This window comes from Podarcis cretensis (genome assembly GCF_951804945.1).
Source record: "Podarcis cretensis genome assembly, chromosome: 7".
In the NCBI taxonomy this organism is placed as follows: domain Eukaryota; kingdom Metazoa; phylum Chordata; class Lepidosauria; order Squamata; family Lacertidae; genus Podarcis; species Podarcis cretensis.
The window spans coordinates 91,231,988-91,258,364 of record NC_137176.1 but is presented as its reverse complement, the minus strand read 5'-3'; the positions used below and the strand labels follow the sequence as shown (position 1 = coordinate 91,258,364).

Below are 26,377 nucleotides of genomic sequence, written 5' to 3'. Positions count from 1 at the left end.
TCCGGGTGCCTGCAGTGTCTCTTTCGACTCTCTCTCTCTCTGGGCTCCGGGTGCCTGCAATGTCTCTTTCCGCTCCAGCGTCTGTCTCTGACAAGCTGCAGTGCCTCCTTTTATCCTCTGCAGTGGCCTTCCAGACATTTCTGGAGCCTTCCTCTTCTGCTGTTCCTGGCACTGGCGGGACGACCTTGACGCACAAATATGTGCCAAGAGATAGAAACACCATCCAGAAACTTCCAACACACATTCATCAGCCGCTGGCCTCTCCCAAAGGCTCCTGGCTATTCCTGCCCTCACCTGGAGAGCATTCCTTCTTTTAATTTTCTGCTGGTTGTTTGCATGCTTTTTGGATGTCCCACGATCGTATTATAAAGTGGTTGCGTTCTATCTTGTAAACCAAGCACTGATAGTTGTCGTTTCTTTCTGTTTTCCAGTACATTTCTCATCAAGAAAAAAACTGGAGCGGCACACACAATTTTTTATTCTGAATGTGTGACCCAGATAAAAAGTTTAAGAAGCAGTGCTGTAGCCTGACAACCCCTATTTCAATGTATTTCAATTAACTGATTGTGATTTTATGTAAATTTTGTTATTTTTACTACTGTTAGCTGCTCTGAGCCCGGCTTCGGCTGGGGAGGGCGGGATATTAATAATAATAATAATAATAATAATAATAATAATAATAATAATAATAATTTCCTCTTGCCTGATAACAAGCAAATGCCCGAGAGAATGAAGCCCATCCAAAAGGGCTACTTGACCGTATGATGGTGAAGGAAGGGGAGGACAAGTGACCTGTGGGCAGTTTCTGCTTTTAACTGGAAATAAAACGGTGCTTTTTTGCACATGGTGGGGTCTCTTGCGGCCTCATAAATATTTTAATAGGCAGGGCCATGGACAGCATTTATATTCTAAAACCTTAGAAACTAGATATTCAGCTCTTGGCTGAAAAATTAGGACACCCCTCCCCCACAAAAAGCGTCCAGAACACCCAACAAAATTTCAGGGTCAATTGCAAGAGGCCTTTCCCTTTCTGAGCATAGGCCTCTCATTTGGCAGGACACGGGAATAAGTTTCTCTGACGGGAGGAAATTCATGTTCTATAGGCTGCAATCCTTATCGCCCACTTATTTACTTAGCAAACAGGGTTTATATGCCACTTACGTTAAAATTACCAACAAAATCGGGGGTGAAAAGACAAGTTAATCTGTTTCCCCCTAAAATATAAATAATATTACGAGTTTGAGAAATAAGGATTTTATAAGACAGTGTCGCCTGTTAAAATGCATGTCAAATTCACTCAGTAATGGGACTTCCCTCTGAGTAACAGGGTCATTCTACCGAAATCCTAAACGAAGACTAGGATTGATTTTTGCAAAAAATAAAATAAAATCCAATCTCCACTAATACAGTGAGGAGTAGCCTTTCTTGACAGTTTCATAATTTGCAGTCTACAGCTGCACATACAAGCATCACCAACGCTCTCCACTTGCACTTAAAGCAGTTGTGCAGAAGTCTCCAGGCTTCATGGCACCCCTAATATCTGTTGTGAGGTGCTTTGGGCACTCTGTAGTGTGGAAAAGTGGCAAACACGGTAAGTACAGTACATTAAGCTAAAAGGAGGCAACATCGTCCAGTGGCTGCTGCAAAGCTACGTTTGAGGGAGAAAACCCAAGCGTTTCCAGGAATACTAAATGTGTTGCCTGCAGATGTAATCCCAATCATTTCTTTAGGTGCTGACCCTGCCTCCTGCTCTCCTGAAGATAACTGCAAATGGACATGCATAGCAAAAACATGGACGCAGTTCATTTTTTTTAAAAATGCAAATACCCTGAAATACCTTCAATGCAGCTGTAAGCAGCCTTCTCTCACGTTATTGCAGGGGGGAAATGCTTTTTGCAAAATACCGATGTTGCATTTATTGTTTGCAACAATTGCCTGGGCGAGCAGGCGGGCTGTCTAGATGCACTTTACTTGCACCCACGTCTAGCCCCCTTGAAAACGGCTGCTTTTATTTGCAGAAGGGCGCATCACGGACAAGCGTGCTGCCCAAGTCCCAAACACTCAAACGGGGCACGCGGCGTAAAGGGGCTTAACTTTGGCTACACAATAGCAGCACCGCCGCTTGCAAAGCGAGGTTGCAAGACGGCGCGCAAAGCTCAGGCTCTGCAGACCCGACGGCGAGCGCGCCCGTTTTGCAAGGAGAGCGCGGGCAGCCAAGCCGCCGCGCTTCTCCCACCTCCTCGCTCCGGGCCGCGGCTGGCAGCTGCCTGGGCTCTTCCCCCCGTCGAGAAGGCGCCAAAAGCCCGGGGAGAGTCCCGTCGGGGCGGGCAGGCGAAGCGAGGGAGACGCTTTGCCCCGAGGTTCGCCCGACGGCAGCGCATGGCGAGCTTCTCCCGGGACTGCCGCCCTCGGCGCGCCCTGGCGCGCACGTCGGGCCGGGACTCCTGCGTCCAGTACGTGCCGGTGGGTATGCCCCCTCGGAGCCTCCTGGACCAGCTGGTGGTGGACATGCAGAACCACTTGGAAGAGATGGAGAAGATGCGCGTGGTGCTAGTGGACGCGTACCCGTGCCTGGCCACGCGGCGCGAAGGCCGGCGGCGAAGGAGCCGCGGCAGGAAAGTCGACAGGCGCTGCCTGGACGACGACGAGGACGAGGACGACGGCACCAGCGACTACCTGTACTCCCTGGACGTGACCGGCTTCGAGCCCGAGGAGCTGTCGGTGAAGGTGGAAGGCAGGAAGCTGACGGTGAGCGCCAAGCACGACAAGAAAACCGAGGGGACGGACGGCTGCGTCTCGCACGAGTTCCGCGAGGTGCGCAAAGAGGTCTTGCTGCCCGGAGACGCCAACATCGAGGCGCTGGCTTGCAACTTCTCCTCCGAGTTGGGGTGTCTCAGCATCGAGGCGCCGCGCCTGGTCCCAAAGTCCGTCGGGGAGAGGACCATCCCCATTACCATCCTCAAGGCTTCCGACGCCCCCGGGACGGCGAAAGAGAGCCTGCCGCCGGCGGAGAAGGAGAGCCTGCCGCCCGCGGAGAAGGAGAAATCCAAATCCAAATCGCGTTCTTCCAGCCCGGAGAAGGGAGCTGCCGTCTGAAAAAGTTGCCCGACGGTTCCTGGCGCGGCACTTCTCTGCGGGGATGCTGTGAAAGCGTTTTGCGCCTCTTTGGGGTCTTTGTTTAAGGAGCGGTTCTGGTTTTGTTCATTTCAAGTGCGTTGTTATTTGTGCTTGTTGGTGAAAAGTAACTACACAGAAGTACAAGGAAAAGATGATCTGGAGGGCCTTCTGGCAACCGTTGTTGCATGTTGACTTTTGAAACCTTTATTCCTGCTTGCCGACGCTTTTGAAAAATGTGAACCCAAAGAGTTGAGCATTTATTGGCGTGTTTGTTGGCTTGTTTCAATAAATTAGACTTCTTCTATCTGGTTTCTCGTTTGGTGTTTTTAATTTTATTTTAGGGGGGAATTGCATTAAAAGCTTGAAAAAGCTGGCTGGGGTTGAAAGAGGGTCACTTTTTAAAGATTTCAGAATAAATCCCAGGGGCAGGGGAGGGGTGTATCTGCTTGTGTGGCTGTTACGGGGTTATTTGGGATCAAAAGTCTCCAGCCCCATAAAGGAATAGGGTGGACAAGTCTAGCGTAGCCCAGGGGTACAATTTCTGCCTAGCATGCCGGAATCTGAACTTGGAGAGGCCCCTGCTAGAAATGCTGCCTTGGTGGGCTGGATCTTTATCTCCCCCCCTGCAACTTTGACAGGTGAGTGGGACCACCCACCTGTCGATCATCTGGCAGCCCACCTGGTTCAGCCCTTGGCACAGGTATCAGCTGTGCACATTGAACCTGCCCATCAATCTGCTCTCACCCGATTGAACTCCCCAAAATGGAACTTAAATGTATATTTTGGTTCACCCAGCAATTGTGGGAACTGCTTTCAGGTGAAGTTCAGACAACCTAGGAGACGGGTTCACATCCAATGAAGTCCACTTAGGTGACCTTGAGACAGCCACTAATTTGGGGCCTAGCTGACTTCACATCTGTGGTGAGGACAAAATGAGAACTATGCGTGCCATATTCCTTTGGGGAAAGGTACACAACACAAGCGTCATTCCGCCAAGCTCATTCCAAGTACCGTTTGCAAAGAACGGCTTGTTCTTTGGAAATACGGTCGCACGTCTTTTGATGTTAAAATCGCCCTGCTGGTTTTTGGAAAAGGCGATGCCTTTATTTGCAAATGGTGGGTGAAAGGCAGAACAAAGTTTTGAAACTTTGCAGGTCAAACCACTTGCCCCAACGCTGCTTCCAAAAGCAAGCGTGCAAAAGATGGCAGCTTTCCCTGGTTTCTCCCAGCATTTTTGAAACTCGCATTTCAGTGCCGTGGTAAAGAGCCAGCAAAGATGCTTAAATCAGGTTGCGGGGAACCTTTGGAACCCTAGATATTTCTGAATTCCCATCTCTTGCCGCTTGCAATGTTTGCTGGGGATGATGGGAGTTGTAGTTTGGCAACATTTGGAGGGTCAAAGCTTCCCCACCCCTAACTTGACTAAACTCACGGTTTCCCCAACAGCTGGGGGTGCAAATCTGCTATTTCTCCATCTTGCCAGGGCAGAACCTAATCCATAGCAAAAACCATAAATTCCAAATCCATATTGCAACAGACAAGACAGACACACATGTCTAGAATAAGGATTGCACAATTTATTTCTCTTGCGTACAGAAATTTATACGCATTTATTTGAAAGCGATGCCGTTTCCCCTAAAGACTGGTGCAATTTGATCGTTAAGCCACACGCAAAAATTAAGAGGGGCGTACAGGCAGTCCAGTATGTTCTCATGCAGGTATAAAAGCCAGGATTGCTAACATTCAAGGCACTGTTAAATCTGTCTATGCCACAATAGGTTAGTCCTGTTTGGATGCTCCTGTTTAGAATCGCAGCTGACCTCTGTCACCAAACTCGGGTGGTTGGTGGCGGCGGCAATGGAGTCAAAACAGGATCCGCGAGGAACGAGAGGGGTGTATCTTAATGCAAGATTTGCAGTAGTACATTGGTGGGCAGGGGGACACAAACACATAAACCCAGCCCGGTAAGGACCGAGCATGTTCAGTGGGTGCCATGGAATGTCAAATGTCCATTGGGAAAGGAAAACGGGTGTCAGGGACAGATTGCAGATTCGAGGGTAAACCGTAGGTGGAACGAGTGCCCCTGCAGCTTGATGGAGGTAGAAACTGTCTCTCATGTCTTGTTACGCTGCCGTTTCTCTGGGGATATACGCTCGGTATTTATCACTCCTATTATACAAAAATCTCCAAACGGGTCCGAACTTCAATGTCTAAAACTCCTGGTAGAGGACAAGGATCTAGAGATCATGCTCAGGGTGCCCAAATTCTGTGCGATGACCCTAAAACTTAGGGAACAAGCTGTACTACCAAAACGATTAAGGTTTTAAATGACAACTTTAGGTTATATTTTAGTGATCAAGATTTAATATATATTTTAAACTGCCGCTATATCTGTATGGTCTCTGTTAAACCCAACTGCAATTCAATGAATTCCTGTTGTGTTTTATGATTTTCCTGATATTGTAAGTGAGCCGGAACTGGTCTGTGACCGTAATAATAAAATTCAATTCAGGTGTCAGGGACTGGCTGGAGGCAGAGGAGTCGGGGGAAGCACCTGCTGGGGAATCCCCCCCCCCCTCCGGAAACCCTGGAGGAGGAAGGCTGAGAGCCAGGGCTTTGGTGGCGAGACACAGGAGAGGCCAGAGATGATGAATGCCGAGGGGGCGACTGGGTTTAGTGAACAGGAAGAGCCTGTGACAGAGAGCAGTTCAGACTCCAAGGCTGAAGCAGAGGAGATGGCAGAAAAATCCAGGGAGTCAGTCTCCCTTTTTCCCCTGGTCTCCAACAAGGCACAGAACAATGAGGGCAGAAAAGAGGCCAGAGGTGCAGAAATGAAGTTTGAGGCTGCTTGGAAAACATCTGAGAGAGGGAGGAGGCTTAGAGAGGGTGGAAGACAGGGACAACTGCTCCAGAGGGGCAGGGCCACCTGGGAAGGTTTGCTGAAACCACTAGGCTGAGTTGTATCTCCTTCCATTGAATAAAGAGTTAATTTCACTGGCATCAGATTTGCTTCCTTTCTTGTGGACCTGCGTCTTGACTCCAGCCCTGACAGCTGGAGGGGGGGTGCGGAGTGAACTGAGACCCTTGCAGCTTGTAGTACCTGGGAGGATGCTGCACCGGGGGCAGAGGGGGATAAACTGCAACATTTTGTTGCAGTTCCGACCTGTTTTCACCCCAGAGTGCTAAATATTGAGAGGGGGGAGAGGGCTCGCCAACCCAGTGGGGAAAATCCTCGCTGGAAAGCCCATGTCCCTATTTTCCTGGAGCACTATTTCTGCCTCTTGTTTTCCTGCTCCAGTTTCAAGGCAAATATCACTTTACCTGCACATGCTGTAGTCTTTTGGGTGCTTCCAGGGCAACCTGCTTTATGGAGAACTCATCCTGATTTGTTTGCAGGTTAGACGAGGCAACATTGGCTATTGAATAAGCATCCCCCCTCATTTGTTTGTGGGTGACCTGGAGTCAAAGCAAGCGTTGCCCCACAACTTTCTCAGTAAAAGGTAATGGGACCCCTGACCATTAGGTCCAGTCGTGGCCGACTCTGGGGTTGCGGCGCTCATCTCGCTTTATTGGCCAAGGGAGCCGGCGTACAGCTTCCGGGTCATGTGGCCAGCAGGACTAAGCCGCTTCTGGCGAACCAGAGCAGCGCACGGAAACGCCGTTTACCTTACCGCCGGAGCGGTACCTATTTATCTACTTGCACTGGTGTGCTTTCGAACTGCTAGGTTGGCAGGAGCAGGGACCGAGCAACGGGAGCTCACGGGACTCGAACCGCTGACCTTCTGATCAGCAAGTCCTAGGCTCTGTGGTTTAACCCACAGCACCACCCACATCCCTTACTGCCACATTAATGGTATCCAAAGATAGACTATTCCAGGAGCCTTTTGTTCTATATAATACCTCTTCCTCCCCACCCCACCCCCACCCACCAAATTTGCCTGCCACCTCTCTCTGCTCCTTCATTAACCCACAGCACCACCCACGTGGATCTCTACTATTGTAAAAAGTCCAGTCTTTTTTTTTTTGCCCGGGGTGTGTGTGTGTGTGGAGTTTGCTGTGTAAGGTCCCCCAAGCAACTTGTGCAACCTGAATCTGCCAGCAGGTGATTTTGAGTCCCACTAGAAAATAGCAGCCAGCCTGCAAGCTCCCGGAACTGAATTCTTACCTGCAGAAACCTGTCCTACAGGTGCTCCTCAAGCTCTCCATTCATGAGCTTTGCTCCCAGCCCCCCCCCTCCCCAATTCCCACACTGGCAGTGTGCAATACATTCCTAGACAGATCCGTTGAGTGTAAAGGGGCACTTTCAGTTCTTAAGGCACAGGAAAGGTGCTGCATTTGTAAGTGATGAGGCGGTGGTGGTGGCTGGGCACGGGAAAAGGCTTTGCGGGTCAGTGGCTGCGCCTCTGGAGATCAAGGAGAAGCTGATGGAGCTTTTCTGTCACAGCAACCTGAGAGCAGGAGAAGTTGAGAAAGAGGGATCACAGAATTGTAGGAGATGGAAGGGAACTATATTTTGGGTGTGGCGGTGGTGGAAATGAACGAATTCCTATGCCCTGCAAATAACCCAGAGAGGCATTTTAAATAAAAGGACACACTCTACTCATGTAAAACATGCTGATTCCTGGACCGTCTGTGGGCCGGATTGAGAAGGCAATTGGGCCTGATCCGGCCCCCAGGCCTTAGTTTGCCTACCTAAGATCTAGGCAATGCAGGAATATGCAGCCGTCCTATATGGGGATTCAAACCTGCAACCTTGGCATTTTCAACACCACACTCTAACCAGCTGAGCTATCCAGGCAGGGAGGGAGTGCTTGGGCTCAGCAGGAGGGAATGCCAAGCACAGACGGATTTACATATAAGCCAAACAAGCTATAGCTTAGGGCCTCACTCTCTTGGGGGCCCCAAAAAAATTAAAGGGGAAAAAAAACCCCTGGATCTACATTTCCAAAATATAAGATAAAAACAAATAAAATAAAACGTACATACAGTAACAGTGTTTTGTGTTGTGTAGGCTCCTAGGATGTAAGTCATGGGCACCGCCTGCTAGCCCGCTCCCTAAAATATCACTGGTTTGCTCATTTTTATATATAGGGTGCCTACATTCTGCATGGACTGATTGCACGGCAACATGTACAAATGGCTTGAGATACCTACAGTCATACCTCGGATTACAGACGCTTCATGTTGCGTTTTTTTTGGGTTGCGGACCGCCAAAACCCGGAAGTACTGGAACTGGTTACTTCCAGGTTTCAGTGGTCGCGCATGCGCAAAGCACTAAATCACGCTTTGCGGATGAGCAGAAGCGCTGAATCGCAACCCGAGTGTCCACTGTATTAGGTCCATAAATTACCATATATAGTCATACCTCGTTTTGTGGCCAGCTAGCCGAAAAGGACGCAGTGCACGGAGTGGTTTGCGCTTCTGCGCATGCGCGAGTGGCAAACCCAGAAGTAACCCATTCCGGTACTTCCAGGTTTGCCGCGCACGTTCGCCGGAATGGACGCTAGACAAGGCAGACGTTTGCGGAGGTATTACTGTAGCATATATTCAACACCAAAAACAGCGACAATTTGTTGTTGACAAAGGACAGCTGGACATATAAAGGGCCCCATTACCTTCAGTAGCTTAGGGCCTCGTCAAACCTAAATCTGGCTTTCGTTCTGAGGCTTTCACGTACACATAAGAAGCTTGTATGCTCAAACGCTTGGAACTGCGGCCTCGGTGCAAAATGGTAGAGAAAGAATCCCAGTGCTCCTAGAGCGCTGAGAAGGCCTTGCGCCCCCCCAAAAAACAAGGCAGAGAGCTTAAAAGACCTTACGCTTTTAGCTGTCTATAATTTGTATTGTTTCCCAAACTCAGGTCTCCCCTTGTTTTTGGACTACAGTTCCCATCATCCCTGACCACTGGTCCCACTATCTAGGGATGATGGGACTTGTAGTCCATAAACAGCTGGAGACCCAAGTCTGGGAAACCCTGGTTTAAGAGGATGCAGTGACCCCCATTGTTCAGCCCGGACACTAAGGTCCAGCTCTGAGGGCCTTCTGGCCGTTCCCTCATTGCAAGAAGTGAGGTTACAGGGAACCAGACAGAGGGCCTTCTTGGTACTGGCACCTGCCCTGTGGAATGCCCTCCCACCAGATGTGAAGGAAATAAGCAGCTATCTTATCTTTAAAAGACATCTGAAGGCAGCCCTGTTCAGGGAAGTTTTTAATATTTAATGCTGTATTGTTTTTAACACTTGATTGGGAGCCGCCCAGAGTGACTGGGGAAACTCAGCCAGATGGGCGGGGTATAAATTATTATAAATTATTATTATTATTATTATTATTATCCACATTAAGAGATTCTGAATCAGCATCGTTAGGCCCCTTTGTACCTTGTAGGTCTCCACGTCCTTCAGTCTCTTGTGCGCAGGGTTGAGTTTGTTCAGCGACGCCTGCGCATGGTCCTTGATCTCCACAAGGCTGGGGAGTGGCTGGCAGACCTTCAGGGTGGGAAAGGCAGAAGGAAAGCATTTCAAAATGTTGTAGAATCAGGAATAAAGTCCTAAGAGCAGACCAAAATCTCATCTAATTCAGGAGCTGGGAACTGTCTGCCAACCAGAGGCGATCCCAAGACATCTTGGCTGCCTGAGGCAAAGAACAATACGTTGCTGGGGACAGAGAATGACAGAATTATAGAGCTGGAAGGGACCCCGAGGGTCATCTAGTCCAACCCCCTGAAATGCAGGAATCTTAGCAAAAGCATCCCGGACCGATGACCATCCAACCTCTGCTTAAAAACCTCCAGAGAAGGAGAGTCCAACAGCTCGTACTGCCAGAAAGTTCTTCCTGATTTTTAGTTACAATCTCCTTTCTTTATATTGGGGTTCAATACTCAATATCCTGATGGGACGTGGGTTAAACCACAGAGCCTAGGACTTGCCGATCAGAAGGTTGGCGGTTCGAATCACCTCGACAGGGTGAGCTCCCGTTGCTCGGTCCCTGCTCCTGCCAACCTAGCAGTTCGAAAGCACGTCAAAGTGCAAGTAGATAAATAGGTACCACTCCAGCGGGAAGGTAAACAGCGTTTCCGTGCGCTGCTCTGGTTCGCCAGAAGTGGCTTAGTCATGCTGGCCACCAGACCCGGAAGCTGTACGCCAGCTCCCTTGGCCAATAAAGCGAGATGAACGCCGCAACCCCAGAGTCGGCCACGACTGGACCTAATGGTCAGGGGTCCCTTTACCTTTACCTTACCCATTATCCTTATAGTCAATAATGCAATCATCAGTCAATCAGGAGGTTTATCTAGCATTGCAATGGATGCATGGTACTTAACCCTGCTTAGGAAGACAGGAAGGTGCCATTCAGGGTAAAAGGACACAGCAATTTTTTTATATTTTAAGCATCGCCAAATAACAGCTGTTCTGCCCGGTTTAGTCACATGGCACAACAATGGCTGACAGACAGAGAAACTGCTTTCCTCTTCCAACTCTCTGCACCCAAACTGACCACCCAAGTGAGAACTGGGATCTTCAAGGAGCCCCAAAATATTTTACTTCTCTCTCATTTGGGCTCTGACCCCACCCTGGCCAGAAGACACAAGGCTCTATGCTGCAGGATGGCATAAATTATTATTGTGGTTTATTGAATTTATATACCGCCCTATACCCGGGGGTCTCAGCACGGTTCACAGAGAAAAATCAAAATATAAAGCCACAAAATACTTAATAAAAATAAAAACAGCAACCCAATAGCCCGCCCCTCACAAAAAAAAAAAAAAATTGAAAAGGGCATCAAATCAACGTTTATGCCTGGTGCCTAAAGGTGTATAATGAAGGTGCCAGGGGAACATCCCTGGGGAGAGCATTCCACAAGCAGGGAGCCACTGCAGAGAAGGCCCCGTTTTCGTGTTGCCACCCTCCAGACCTCTCAAGGAGGAGGCACACAAAGAAGGGCATCAGAAGATGATCTCAGGGTCTGGGTAGGTTCATATGGAAAGAGGCGGTCCTTGAGGTATTGCGGTCCTGATCCGTTTAAGGCTTTACAGGTCAAGACCAGCACTTTGAATTGGGCCCGGAAACTAATTGGCAGCCAGTGCATTGGTGTCATATGCTTAAACTGTCTTGCTCCGGAGAGCAAGACAGAAGAGGAGGTTAAGGGGTGATATGATAGCCATGTTCAAATATATAAAAGGAGGATGTCACATAGAGGAGGGAGAAAGGTTGTTTTCTGCTGCTCCAGAGAAGCTGACACGGAGCAATGGTTCCAAACTACAAGAAAGAAGATTCCACCTAAACATTAGGAAGAACTTCCTGACAGTAAGAGCTGTTTGACAGTGGAATTTGCTGCCAAGGAGTGTGGTGGAGTCTCCTTCTTTGGAGGTCTTTAAGCAGAGGCTTGACAACCATATGTCAGGAGTGCTCTGATGGTGTTTCCTGCTTGGCAGGGGGTTGGACTCCATGGCCCTTGTGGGCTCTTCCAACTCTATGATTCTCTCTGATTCTCTGAGCTTCCTGGCCGCTGAATTCTGCACCGGCTGAAGTTTCCGAACCGTCTACAGAAGCAGCCCTAAATGCAAACCAACATCGGCCCACATGAAGTCTTGCAAAGAAAGGACCACAGGGGTCTTCTTCCCCACCTGCCCATCTTTGAGGTAGACGCGGTTCAGCATTTCGACTGCTGAAGGAGTCACTTTTCCAGCTTCCTGGGTTGTTCCCACCAGCCAGAAGTCCACCTCCTGCCCGGCCCTTGGAGGAGGTTCATTTTCCAAAGTCATGAGATCCATGCATGGGAAGCCTGCAAGCAAAAGAAGGGCAGGATCGTGACCAAAAGAGAGGAATGACAGTGAAAGGCCAGGTATAGAACCACAGAACTGTAGAGTTGGAAGGACCCCCCAAGGGTTATCAATAATAATAATAATAATAATAATAATAATAATAATAATAATTTATTATTTATACCCCACCCATCTGGCTGGGTTTCCCAAGCCACTCTGGGCAGCTTCCAACAGAACACTAAAATACAATAACCTATTAAACATTAAAAAGCTTCCCTAAACAGGGCTGCCTTCAGATGTCTTCTAAAAGTCAGGTAGTTGTTCTTCTCTTTGACATCTGGTGGGAGGGCGTTCCACAGGGTGGGTGCCACTACAGAGAAGGCCCTCTGCCTGGTTCCCTGTAACTTGGCTTCTCGCAGGGAGGGAACCGCCAGAAGGCCCTCAGCGCTGGACCTCAGTGTCCAGGCAGAACGATGGGGGTGGAGATGCTCCTTCAAGTATACAGGACCAAGACCGTATAGGGCTTTAAAGGTCAGCACCAACACTTTGAATTGTGCTTGGAAACGTACTGGGAGCCAGCGTAGGTCTTTCAAGACCGGTGTTATGTGGTCTCGGCGGCTGCTCCCAGTCACCAGTCTAGCTGCCGCATTCTGGATTAGTTGTAGTTTCTGGGTCACCTTCAAAGGTAGCCCCACGTGTAGCGCACTGCAGTAGTCCAATCGAGAGATAACTAGAGCATGCACCACTCTGGCTAGTCCAACCCCGGCAATAGAGGAATCACAGCTAAAGACTCCCTAGCAGATGGTCCCCCAAGTCCACAGCTGAATGGCTCTTTGCCCCAGAAAGTTCTTCCGAATGTTTAGTCGGAATCTCCTTTCTTGTCACCTGAACCCATGAGTTCGAATCCTACCTTTCAGAGCAGGAGAAAACAAGCTTGTTCCATCCTCCATGCGGCATCCTTTTGGATAGCTGAAGAAGGCCTATCCGATCTCCTCTCAGTCTCCTCTTCTCCAGGATAAACATACCCAAATCCCTCAACCGTTCCTCATAAGGTTTTTTAAGCAGAGGTTGGGTGGCCAGCTGTCATGGATGTTTAGCTGAGATTCCTACACAGCACGGGGTTGGGCTAGATGACCCGCGGGTCCCTTCCAACTCAATTCTACGATTCTTTGATTTCCAGCCAAGCAAAAATACTTGAAGAAGGGACACTGATGGAGAACTATTTGCCCTCTAGACTTGAAGACTTCTGCTAGACCTCTGGGCCTAACACCTCTTTGGTGTTACACCTCCTTCCATCGGGCCTGTAAGACAAAGCTATTCCGCCTGGCCTTTAATTTGAATTCAGCCTGATCTTTTATTCCCCTTCCTTCCCTCCCCTTCCCCTTTTTATGAAGATTACCCGCTTTGAGACCCCACAGCTAATTCTCCCCTGGTCTCCTCGCTGGCCCAATTCAGCCAATTCAGCCAGCTAGCCCTGGGGATTATCTAATTGATTTCTGAATTTTGAATTTTATTGTTATTCATGTTTTTATACTGTATTTTATGCTGCTTTCACAATTAAGTGTTTTAAAATTTGTTTTTAGCTGCCCTGAGCCCGGTTTTTGAACCAGGAAGGGCGGGGTATGAATAAAATTATTATTATTATTATTATTATTATTATTATTATTATTATTATTATTATTATAATACAGAGAGCAATGGACTCTTAGAACAGAAGGCACCTCCTTTTTCCTATGTTTGAAAATCAGTCCCCAGAATCTCACCTGCAGCATCCCAGAGCCTGTAGACTCGCTTACTTCCAGGTAAGGTTGTCTTCTCTTTGTCTTCCGTCACCTTCAGTCTCGGGGAACCATTCACCTCCACCAGCTACGGACGGAGAGACAGGCAGTTGTTCATGGAAGCAACCTGGTTTTTGTTTAGGATAATGGCAATACTGATGGAGGGAAGGATGGGGAGACAGGACGGGGGCAGGCAGGCAGGCAAATGCACGGTGGGAGTATGTGGGCCACCCTATTAAACACGGTGCTCAGGCGGAATCTCTTTCAAGGAATCAAATCTACTTGTTGTTCTTGCAGTTCCTGGAGCTTTAAAGCGATCCGATGCTGATGGTGGGAATTACGGAGCAGAGAGAGGTGACAGGCAGGCAGGTAAATTTGGTGGGTGGGGAGGAAGAGGTATTATATAGAACCCAAGGCTCCCGGAATAGTCTATATTTGGATATCATTAATGTGGCATTCAGGGATGCGGGTGGTGCTGTGGGTTAAACCACAGAGCCTAGGGCTTGCTGATCAGAAGGTCGGCGGTTTGAATCCCCGCGACGGGGTGAGCTCCCGTTGCTCGGTCCCTGCTCCTGCCAACCTAGCAGTTCGAAAGCATGTCAAAGTGCAAGTAGATAAATAGGTACCGCTCCAGCGGGAAGGTAAACGGCGTTTCCGTGCGCTGCTCTGGTTCGGCAGAAGCAGCTTAGTCATGCTGGCCACATGACCTGGAAGCTGTACGCCGGCTCCCTCGGCCAGGAAAGCAAGATGAGCGCCGCAACCCCAGAGTCGGCCACGACTGGACCTAACGGTCAGGGGTCCCTTTACCTTTAAAGTGGCAGTAAAAAAATTTTTTTTGCACCCAAGGTGCTCTGATGCTGCACAGGGTGAGATTAGGAAGGAAATGCAGGCTGCAGAAATGTGAAAAGCTTTGCCTTCATTAAAGGAAGAAGAAACAATCTTCTAGTCCTCAAGGTTTAAAAATGTGCAGGAAGCTCTTGCTAGTGGTTTAGAAAGGTCGAGCTTCCATACAACATCTGGGTGCTGCATAGTGATCATCCTCCATGACCCGAAGAATAGATTTCGATGGATCTGAGTTAGGAGATCAAATACGCTGTTTCGATGAGAGAAAGAAAGCAACAAACAAACAAACAAACAAACAGAGAGAGAGAGAGAGAGACCCAGCCCAAGTCCTCCTTTAATGCCTCAACTGCTAGTAGATAATGCTCTTATTGGCCTTTGGCAAGCTTTGGACTACAACTCCCATCAGTCGTGCTGGCTGTGGCTGATGGGAGTTGTAGTCCAAAACACCTGGATGGCCCCAGCTTGCCAAAGGCTGGCGTATACATTTCTGTCTCCCAATGCATCCCCCTGTTTCTGAACAGCTACCATAAAGAAGGCTGATCACCGAAGAATTGACGCTTTTGAATTCTGGTGCTGAAGGAGATTCTTGAGAGTCCCATGGACTGCAAGAAGATCAAACCTCTCCATTCTGAAGGAAATCAGCCCTGAGTGCTCACTGGAAGGACAGATCATGAACCTGAGGCTCCAAGACTTTGGCCACCTCATGAGAAGACAAGACTCCCTGGAAAAGACCCTGATGCTGGGAAAGATGGGGGGCACAAGGAGAAGGGGACGACAGAGGACGAGATGGTGGGACAGTGTTCTTGAAGCTACAAACATGAGTCTGACCAAACTGCGGGAGGCAGTGGAGGACAGGAGTGCCTGGCGTGCTCTGGTCCAGGGGGTCACGAAGAGTCGGACATGACTAAGTAACAACAACAACAACAACATGCCAGCAGGCTCATAAAGGTTACTCTCTTTCCCCCTCTGTTAATCATTAGAGGATAGATTTGACCAGAACCACAGAGCCCAAGGGATTCTGGCCCTGCAAGCGCATCATTGGGGAAGAACTGGCTTACCTTGTAGACGCAGCCGAGGGACGGCTGAAGTGTGCATGTCACCAGGTGAGTGCCCACGCCAATCATGTCTATTTCATTTCCCTGGCAAGAGGACACAGCAAAAGAGGACAATTGAGTTGTCCGCCCTCGGCTAATGGGCATCGCAGGCGCTTCTCTGCGTCCCACACAGCAGCCAGCCGCCTCGGGAACATGCCGAAACTCTCAGAAACTCCAAAGGAGGTCAGTTTCAACGCCTTCTCCTGCCACAAAAAAGATCTGGCAGAGTAAAAGTTAGAACAGCTTGCTCTAAATAGACCAGAGGCCCTTAGCTCTCAGCCTACTTGGCCATGAGATAATTGCTACTTTGGAAAAATAATTAGGTTTTGAAAGATGGCTCAGAAGCCTATGGAATGAACAAACAAATAAATAAAAAGCATCTCAACCTCAGCCTTCCCCCAATCATCTGCAAAAAGGAGAGAATCATATTTATTTATGTTTTAGACCACTTTATATTATATAAAGAATCACTGAACAGCTCGCAAAACACTGTAAAGCAACATGCTGTTTAGAAAGCTGGTATGTGTTTTAATAATTTTTCACACTATCGCTATTTTAACTTTTTCAAAGTCTTACATTATTTTCAGTTTTTCTCATTGGTAAATGATTCATTTTACCGCTCTGAGTTTTGCTTGTGGTTTACAATCAAGCTGATGGCATTCTTTTGCTGACTGTGGACACGTCGTGCCCATTAGAGTTTGTGTGGACAGACAGAGCTGTGGACCGACAGCTTACGCACTGCAACGAAGGAGTTTTGGCAGCAAGAAGACCCTCTCCTGGGCTCAAGGGAGAGAAACGCATTCCACTGGACTCAGTATACATGCAGGAAGCTGCTTTTAATAGCTGCCAACCTAGCAGTTCGATCCTGCCAACCTAGCAGTTCAAAAGCACGTCAAAGTGCAAGTAGATAAATAGGTACCACTCCAGCAGGAAGGTAAACGGCATTTCCATGTGCTGCTCTGGTTTGCCAGAAGCGGCTTAGTCCTGCTGGCCACATGACCCGGAAGCTGTATGCCAGCTCCCTCGGCCAATAAAGCGAGATGAGCACCGCAACCCCAGAGTCGGCCACGACTGGACCTAATGGTCAGGGGTCCCTTTTACCTTTACCTTTATCCTGCAAGCGAAGAGCCATCTTCAAAGTCTTGTGTGTGGAATCTACTTAATCGCTAGGCTTTTGAGGGTGAAACCGCTGCATCACCCTGCATGACTCAGGAAAATGACAATTTTCGTCTTGCTGCCTAAGGGATGGCCCAGAAAGGACCACGATAGCTACTACTGCAATGCGCTCTATGTGGGGCTACCTTTGAAGGTGACCAGGAAACTACAACTAATCCAGAATGCGGCAGCTAGACTGGTGACTGGGAGTGGCCGCCGAGACCATATGTTTCCGAGCACAATTCAAAGTGTTGGTGCTGACCTTTAAAGCCCTAAATGGCCTCGGTCCAGTATACCTGAAGGAGCGTCTCCACCCCCATCATTCTGCCCGGACGCTGAGGTCCAGCGCCGAGGGCCTTCTGGCGGTTCCCTCATTGCGAGAAGCAAAGCTACAGGGAACCAGGCAGAGGTCCTTTTTGGTGGTGGCGCCTGCCCTGTGGAATGCTCTCCCATCAGAAGTCAAGGAAATAAACAACTATCTGACATTTAGAAGATATCTGAAGGCAGCCCTGTTTAGGGAAGTTATTTAATGTTTTTTGTTTTATTCATTTTTTAATGTTCTGTTGAAAGCCGCCCAGAGTGGCTGGGGAAACCCAGTTAGATGGGTGGGGTATAAATAATAAATGATTATTAAATTAATAATACCGAATGTCTGTGATCTCTTTTCCTTACCTGGCCAGGACAAACTTTTACAGGGCTTCCTTGGAGCACCGAATAATTTAAGCTATGCTGCTGCAGGTAATTATTGCTATTAGCTGCTGCAATTATTTGCTCGCCGAGACTCAGGGAGTCTCCCCTTCCCACGCACCGAACTTGAGCAAGAGCAAGCATGTCCTCACCTCCTGAGAGAGCTCCCGAAGGTTCTCTTCGCTGACGTCGTTGCTCACGGCGATGGGGACCGCTTCGAACCAGGGGACCTGAAAGCTGGGTGGCAAGACAAGCAAAAAAGGAGAGAAAGGACATGACAAGCAGGGTGGATAAAAATCATTTTAAAAGCAAAACAAAACAAAACACCCCAATTTTTAAAATTTAAATCGGATTTTTTAATTAAAATTTTTAAAATAAAATGCTTTTGGAGGAAAAATATTTCTAAAGATAGTTTTCTATTTAAGTTACATTAGAGTCCAAAGGCTATTCATCAGGAAATAAGGATTTGTTTTAAGTTTTTCATGTGTGCTAAAACTCAGACTGAGGGTTTTTTAAAAAAAAGTTTAACCACATCAGTTAACGAACATGGATACATATGCTATAATGTTATTGTTTTAGTTAAATATATTGTTTAAATTGTTATTAAGGAAATGATTGTTTTTCTCCTTCCAATCAAGTACAGCAGAAAAGTTGTCCAAATATAAACAGTTAACTTATTAAACCTCACAATAATTTCATAATTATCTGCCTATGTATTTCTTATAGTATAACCAAATCAGCAATTTTCGATATGACTGTAAAAACTACTCTGAAAATTTATTATTCCAAAAACGAAACCTTCATCTGGTTGTAAATATTAAGATTATACCAGCAAGAACAAGTCTTTCTGTTAAAAAAAAAAAAAAAAGATTTAAATCAAGTCTTACTGACTAGTGATTTAAATCATGATCTAAATGGATTTGATTTAAATCATGGTCTTCCCAGCCCTGCTAACTGCTGAAGCGATGATTATTCCAACATCAACTTCGTTGGACTGGTCATGTTGTGTGGATGCCTGATGATGTCTTCGAAAGCAACAACTCTATTCCCAACTTAAAAATGGAAAGCGTAATGCTGGTGGTCAACAAAAGAGGTTTAAAGACTGTCTCAAGGCAAAGGTCCAGCGCCGAGGGCCTTCTGGCGGTTCCCTCACAGCGAGAAGCCAAGTTACAGGGAACCAGGCAGAGGGCCTTCTCAGTAGTGGCACCCGCCCTGTGGAACGCCATGCCAGGAGATGTCAAAGAGAAGAAGAACTACCAGACTTTTAGAAGAGACCTGAAGGCAGCCCTGTTTAAGGAAACTTTTAATGTTTAACAGACCACTGTATTTTAATATTTTGTTGGAAGCTGCCCAGAGTGGCTTGGGAAGCCCAGCCAGATGGGTGGGGTATAAATAATAAATAATAAATTATTGCATTATTATTATTATTATTAATCTAAAAAAAGTAGTATAAACCCCGACAACTGGGAAACACTGGCCTGCGAGCGCTCCAGTTGGAGAACAGCCTTTACCAAAGGTGTCAGGGGCTTTGAAGACACTAGAACTCAGGACGCAAAGGAGAAACATGCTAAGAGGAAGGGACGCTTGGAAAATCCACACCATGATCAACTCCCACCCAGAAACCTATGTCCCCACTGTAGAAGGACGTGTGGATCTGGAATTGGCCTCCGCAGTCACGGACTCATTGTTAGAACCGTGTTTATGGAAGACAATCTTACTCAGCAACAAGTGATTGCCAAAGAAGACCTGGAGGTGCCGGGAATTTTTTTTTTTATATATATAATATTTATTAATAGGTTTTTTTTTTTGAATTATAACATAATAAACAAAACATACAAAAAACATCACATTTCATAACATATTTTCTTATCCTTTTTGGACTTCCTCACATCTCCCTCTCCTACGTTCCAAAATATAAAAATTAATTCAGCAATTTATCACCTTGTCCCCACCTTATCTAATTTTCCAATGTTATATCTTAAATTTTAGATATATTCATTTGACTTTTTAAAACTTTTTAGTTTAGCCTAATCATTATCTAAAAATTGATTTTTTCCTAAATTTAGCTTATCTTCATAGTTCAGTTTATCTAATTCAATGGTGCCAAGTTGTTTGTGATCAAGCATCCTCCTTAACATTCATACAGTTTACAATATTTTTGCAAATAGTCCTTAAATTTCTTCCAATCTTCTTCCACCGTCTCCTCTCCCAGGTCTCGAATTCTGCCAGTCATCTCAGCCAGTTCCATATAGTCTATCAGTTGCATCTGCCATTCTTCCAGTGTGGGTAGATCTTGGGTTTTCCAATGCTTCGCAACGAGTATCCTTGCTGCTATTGTTGCATACATAAAAAATGTTCGGTCATTCCTTAGCACCCTCTGGTCAACGATGCCCAAAAGGAAGGCCTCTGGTTTCTTAGGGAAGGTATACTTAAATACCTTTTTCAACTCATTATATATCATTTCCCAGAAGGCCTTCACTTTAGGGCAGGTCCACCAGAGGTGAAAGAATGTACCTTCATGTTCTTTACATTTCCAACATTTATTATCAGACAAATGGTATATTTTGGCAAGTTTAACTGGGGTCATGTACCATCTATATATCATTTTCATTACATTTTCTTTCAAAGCATTACATGCAGTGAAATTCAGCCCAATGGTCCATAACTTTTCCCAGTCCTCAAACATAATATTATACCCAATGTCCTGTGCCCACTTTATCATAGCCGATTTAACCATTTCATCTTGTGTGTTCCATTTTAACAGCAAGTTATACATTCTTGAGAGTACCTTAGTCTTAGGCTCTAACAGTTCCATTTCTAACTTCGATTTTTCCACCAGGAATCCTAACTTTTTATCAAGTTTAAAAACTTCTTTAATCTGAGCATAATGTAACCAATCTCGCACTTTGTCTTTCATTTTCTCCTGACTCTGCAATTTCCAATTATCTCCATCTTTTTCTAATATTTCCCAATACTTCGGCCATTTGGCCTCCATATTGAGTCTTTTCCGGGCCTTAGCTTCCAATGGTGAAAGCCACCTTGGAGTTTTGTTTTCCAATAAGTCTTTGTATTTTGTCCAGACATTAAACACTGCTTTTCTGACAATATGGTTCTTGAAATTCTTATTGATCTTAACCTTGTCATACCATAAATATGCATGCCAACCAAACGCATTGTCAAAACCTTCCAGATCTAGTACATCAGTGTCTTCGAGAAGCAGCCAATCTTTCAACCAGCAAAAAGCTGCTGATTCATAGTACAGCCTTAAGTCTGGCAGGGCAAAGCCCCCTCTTTCTTTCGCATCAGTTAATATCTTAAACTTAATTCTGGGCTTTTTGCCCTGCCAGACAAATTTAGAAATATCTTTCTGCCACTTCCGGAAACACTCTGTTTTGTCCACAATCTGTAATGTTTGAAATAAGAAAAGCATTTTCGGCAATACATTCATCTTTACAGCAGCAATTCGGCCTGACAAGGAAAGTTTCAATCTTGTCCAACTTTCTAAGTCTCTCTTAATTTCTGCCCAGCATTTCTCATAATTATCTTTAAATAGACTCAGATTTTTTGCTGTTATATTTACCCCTAGGTATTTTACTTTTTTAACCACGTTCAACTCTGTCTCTTTCTGAAACCGTTCTGACTCTGTAACTGTCAAATTTTTCCCCAATACCTTAGTTTTCTGATCATGTTCAAGAGCACCTCCAGAACAGAGATAAATAACAGTGGGGAAATCGGGCAGCCTTGTCGTGTTCCTTTTTCAATTTTGAACTCTTCAGTAATCACATTGTTAACTATCAGTTTAGCCTTTTGTTCTGAATAAATTGCGTCAATCCCGTTCCCAAAACTCCGTCCCACCCCCATCCCTTCCAAATTTCCCTTCATAAATTTCCAAGAAATATTATCAAAGGCTTTCTCCGCATCTATAAAAATTAAAACTGCTTTTGTGTTGATATTTGTTTGCAAAAGTTCCAAAATGTCAATTATGTTCCTTGTGTTAGCAAACAAATGTCTTCCTGGGAGAAAGCCTGCCTGGTCTTTGTGAATTACCTGATTCAAGACTTTTTTAAATCTACTTGCTAGTATGTCTGCAAATATTTTGTAATCCACGTTTAGGAGGGAGATAGGGCGGTAGTTCTTAAGTTGAGTCTTTTCAGTTTCCGCTTTGGGTATCAATGTGATAAAAGCTTCTTTCCACGATTCTGGCGCCTTTTTCCCCTCCAAAATTTCGTTGCTAACCTCCAGCATTGGTTGTATCAAATAATCTTTCAATGTCTTATAATACTTGGAGGTTAGTCCATCTGGCCCTGGAGATTTGCCCAATTGCATATTCTGAATAGCTTGTTCAATCTCTTGTCGTGTTATTTTAGAGTTCAAGATTACTCTATTTTCTTGTGACAATTTTGGTAATCCATTCTTTTTCAAAAATTGTTTTATCTCGTCCTCATCTTGCGGCCCTTGAGTATATAATTTTTTGAAGTATCTCTGGAAACACTTTCTAATGTCCACAGGGTTCTGAATGTTTCTTCCTTCAATCTCTAAATTTGTAACTGTGTTTAGTTTCTGTCTCTTTTTCAACTGCCATGCTAGCAGTTTCCCACATTTATTCGCCGAATCAAATGATCTTTATTTCATTAATTTGAGTTTCCACTCTATTTCCTGGTTTATCAATTTAGAATACTGTGCTTGATGGAGTTTAATTTCTCTAAGAATCGGCTGTGACTTCGGATTAGATCTTAGCTTCTTCTCAAGTTCTTTGATTTTCTCCAAAATCTTATCTTTTTTCTCATTTTGTGTCCTTTTCTTTACAGCATTCTGTTGTATCAGGAACCCCCTCATCACGGCCTTACTTGCATCCCAGATGATTCTTTTTTCCACCGTAGTGTTCAAATTTATCTCAAAATAGTCCTTCAAAACTTTTTGGGCCTTCTTGGTAATCTCCTGATCTCTAAACAAACTGTCATTCATCTTCCATCTAAAGGAGCCGGCTGGTAGTAGTGTTATGTTCATCTTTACAGCATTATGGTCGGAGCACGTCTTTGGGCAGATTTCCACCTTTCCAGTCTTAGGTGCCAGACCTCTAGATATCCATATTTGGTCGATTCTCGTCCATGTCAGTTGGGCTTCAGAAAAGAATGTTCCTTCTCTTCCCAGGGGGTTCTTTGTCCTCCAAATGTCAATCAAGTCCATGTTGTCAGTTAGTTCAAAAAAGGTCTTTGGTAGTCTTCCATCTTTTGTAAGATTTTGATTTTGTGACTTATCCATGTTGGTTGATACCACGCCATTCATATCTCCCATCATAATGATGTTGTCATAGTCCAGATAGTCCAGGACATTCTCATGCAACTTCTTATAAAATTCCGATTTCCCTTCATTTGGTGCATAAATTCCTAGTATCAAAAACTTCTCTCCTTGATAATGTATCTCTATTGCCAAAATTCTTCCTTGCTCATCTTTAAATAAAAATTTAGGTGATAGGCTCTCCTTTGCATAGATCACCACTCCTCTTTTCTTCACTCGGTCCGAATATATAAATTCTTGGCCTAATCTTTTATTTATTAGCACTTTTCTATGGAGCCTTGTCACATGTGTTTCTTGCAGACAGATAATGTCCAATTGTTCTTTTTTCAATATATGAAATAATTTCCTCCTTTTTTCCGGAGAGTTGCACCCATTAATATTCCAGCTCAACAGTTGCAGAGACATCCTGAGCAAATCTGTTATTTCTCAAGGGGTGGTATCTTTTTCTCTGGATCTTCAGGTTCCAAGGGAGTAGGTACAGCAGATGCTCCAGGCCCCAAGGGTGTTTCGATTCCTTTCTGAAGGTCCTCTCCGTAAGCAATCAAAAATTTATCTCTATCTTCAAGTGTTTTAATCTTGACTTTCTTCCCTCTGAAGGTGAAGGATAATCCCTGAGGAAATTCCCACCTGAAAATGATTGAATTACTCCTTAACAGTCTCACCAATTCAAGATAGGCGGATCTAAGGTCCAGCAGTTGTTTCGGGATATCTTTGTAAATTTCTGCTCTTTTATCCAAAATGTCCAGTGACTTTTCGTAGTGTAATCCCAAAATCTTGTCCCTTTCCTCCCTCGATCTCAAAGTTATCAAGCAATCTCTGGGCTTATCTTTCTTTGCAAATCTTCCAAGTCTGAAAGCCGATACAATTTTAAAATCCTTTTCTTCCTGTATAGACCAGAACTTGGAAAATTCTTTGGTCAGGAACTCAGCTAGGTTTTCTTCTTCAGCTTCTGGTATTGACCTTAATCTTAAATTATTTTCCCGGTTCCGCAGTTCTATCATAGACAAATACATCTGATGTTCTCCAACTTGTTTACATAATGGTTTTACCTCTTGTTCTAATTTTTCAACTTTTTGGCTGGTAGCCTCAGCCAATTTACGATTCTCTTCAGAGGCCTCAGTTAACTGCCCAATTGCTTGTACGTTCTGTGCCACCTGTCCAGTTATTCTGTTTAGACAAGCTGTATTTTGATCAATTTTAGCTGTTTGTTCATCCGCTTTCTTGTCCAGAGATTCTACTCTTTTATCCAAGGATTCCAATTTTTCATAAATTTTCTCTAGAATTGAAGCAGTTGCTCCTGAGGCCATATCTTCCAACTGTAACTGCTCAGTTTCTTCTTCTTCCCCTGCCAACGGCAGAGTAGATACAATTTCTTCCTCCCCTGCTACCGGCAGAGTAGGTACAGATGATCTACGTGTCTGTAATGCTGAGGTTAAAGTTGTTTGTCTAGTTCTTACTCCCTTTTTTCTTGTGCCACTCATTCCAACTTTATCTAACAGTCAAGGTCAAGCTGAGTTGTTCCCATGAGAATTCCACAGCCCAAGAGTAAACAATCGTATAGGAGGAAAGGAAAGAGAAAGTAGAATAATGTCACTGCTGTAAGTCCAGAATCCTCTAGAGGGAGCTTGCAATGTCTTGAGAGAAGAAGTCAAATCAAATAAAATCAATAAAGTCAAATTTATGTCCATAGACCTTCAGTAGCTAATGCTTAGCAGAGTTAGAATTGACAGCAAAACATTGTTTCTGACAAGTGTCAACTGGTGTTTCAAAGTAGCAAGTCTTAAAATGCTCTAAATGTTGCAAGTCCAAATCCACAATAGCCAAGTCTGCAAACTGACAGTTTTACTGTTCAGGCAGCTCAAGTACCTGGGCTTCTCAGTCAAAATCTATAGTTCCCATAGCAGAAGATTATCACAGTCCAAGTAAAGGTTAAATCCAGTAATTAAGTTAAATCTTTACTTTGTCTCAAAGCAGCTTCAGTGGGTGCTCAAATCAGATGGTTTAAAAAACCTCTACAGTGGCTCCACTCCTCCAGCTCTTTTTGCTTTGAAATTTAAATAGCAGCGGAAGACGGACTTCCTTTTAACATCTCTCCGCTTTCAGCCAAATTTCCATTAATTTAGACTCCAATTTTAAAAAGTCCTTCCTTACTCACGGGTTGTTGCTTTTCAGTTCCGAACGTTTCAAGGAAAAAAGGTCAGCGCTCACCGGCAGCAGCTGCGCGGCTTCACTCTGCGGAGTAGCGATCGACTCACAGCGCTGCAACCCCCTCCACGATCCGAGGCTCCTTACGGGGTCTCTTCAACGTTTTGAGGGTCGCTCCTGGCGCCCGCCGAGTCCCAGGACCACAGGCTCTTGCTGCCTGTGGGTTTCAGACGCGGGTCTCCGCTTCGCCGTAGCGGAAGACCCGATCTCCGCAGAGCTCCCTTTCACTAAAGGAAAAGGACCGCCATTGCCGTTCGCGCCGCCTCCGGAAGTCTTACTCAGCAACAAGTGATTGCCAAAGAAGACCTGGAGGTGCCGGGAATTGAACCCAAGACCATATGCAAGAAAGCCGACACTCTACCGCTCAGCTGTGGCCCTTCTCCCAAGGGCCTAGGGGGCAAGGGAAAGAGGAGGGCTGCATTTGGAGCAATGGCCTTCTGTTCTCTACCCCTCGCCTGAGCACTGGCGGTGAAACAGGCCACTGAGGAACTGTTACGATATGGATGCAATGCAGCTGCAAAGTGCTAGCTTGAAAAGTAAACATGATGGGAATGTTGGGACTGCCCGTGGGAATCAGAGGGACAGTCAATTCACAGTGCGAAGTGTCAGCATCGCCCTTGAGCCAGTGTCACCAACTGGACTCATGCACTTCAACCCCGACTGGGCTAGGCGAGCTGGGTAGCACTTCCAGAGACCACCAGGTCAAAGTGCTGTGGACTCACAGCTTAGAGTTGTGAGCACCGGATTCACTTCCACAATACAGTCGTCGCACAGCAGAGTATAGCAGAGTCTGGCAGTGTATAAACAACTCGGAGAGCAGCTCTGTAGAATATCTTCATTTATTCTATAACTACAACTATAATACAAAACTATATACAGAGCTAAATAGGTCTAAGCATAAATGAATGCTGCACTGAGTGTCTGCAGCTGCTCTTAGCAGTAACCTTATCTCTACACATGATCTCTAACACTCAGTCTCTCTCTCTCTCCGACACACTGACTGACTGACTGACTTGCTGACGGAGCTGAGTAAGTAGAAAGCAGAACACTGCTCCTCCTCTCTGGAGAATCAGCAGACTCGTCAGGAGATTCTTGGATATGGGAGGGGTGAAATCTCCTCACGAAGCACCGGAATTAGCTCAGAATGTAATATGAGCTCTTCTGTTTATTCCTGTCCAGGAAGTGTTTGTTACTAGACTGCTGGAGCTTGAAGAGAGCAGTCATGTTTTTTGTAACGCTGCAAAGACAGAAATAAAGGCATGTAAATACGTTTCTGTCTATCTCTTTCCCCTGCCAGGGGGCAGGAAAGAGGGGTGTGTTCTTCTCACGCTGAGAAGGATCGCCTATTGCGACCTAGCCTGGACCTTGCTGGGGAATGCAGCCAGGGAGGTCAACAGGGAATCATGCCGGGTGCCTGGGAGAGTTGCCAGTTTCTCCTGATAA

The 26,377-nt window shown here is 45.8% G+C and overlaps 2 protein-coding genes and 1 long non-coding RNA gene across 3 annotated transcripts in view; 1 reads left to right on the top strand and 2 right to left on the bottom strand.

Moving 5' to 3' along the window:
* The first annotated feature begins 1,988 nt into the window (after positions 1-1,988).
* On the top strand, positions 1,989-3,425 carry LOC307221036 (uncharacterized protein). Its single transcript, XM_079985176.1, has one exon. It carries the CDS (start codon positions 2,380-2,382, stop codon positions 3,094-3,096), a length of 717 nt encoding a protein of 238 aa, XP_079841302.1. The 5' UTR covers positions 1,989-2,379; the 3' UTR covers positions 3,097-3,425.
* Positions 3,426-4,674: 1,249 nt separating this feature from the next.
* Positions 4,675-26,377, bottom strand: part of LOC307220579 — a 71,762-nt gene continuing 50,059 nt past the window's right edge. Inside the window, exon 3 of the long non-coding RNA XR_013840945.1 lies at positions 4,675-6,952. This is a non-coding gene — a long non-coding RNA (uncharacterized lncRNA). The remainder of the gene's footprint in view (positions 6,953-26,377) is intronic.
* The window catches only part of NAPRT (nicotinate phosphoribosyltransferase), a 34,433-nt gene continuing 15,178 nt past the window's right edge, over positions 7,123-26,377 (bottom strand). The window contains exons 8-13 of the mRNA XM_079984368.1: positions 17,584-17,668; positions 15,554-15,634; positions 13,638-13,740; positions 11,737-11,894; positions 9,494-9,601; positions 7,123-7,565 (exon numbers count right to left, since the gene is read on the bottom strand). Of these exons, the coding sequence (XP_079840494.1) occupies positions 7,506-7,565; positions 9,494-9,601; positions 11,737-11,894; positions 13,638-13,740; positions 15,554-15,634; positions 17,584-17,668 (595 nt within the window). The 3' untranslated portion in view covers positions 7,123-7,505. The remainder of the gene's footprint in view (positions 7,566-9,493; positions 9,602-11,736; positions 11,895-13,637; positions 13,741-15,553; positions 15,635-17,583; positions 17,669-26,377) is intronic.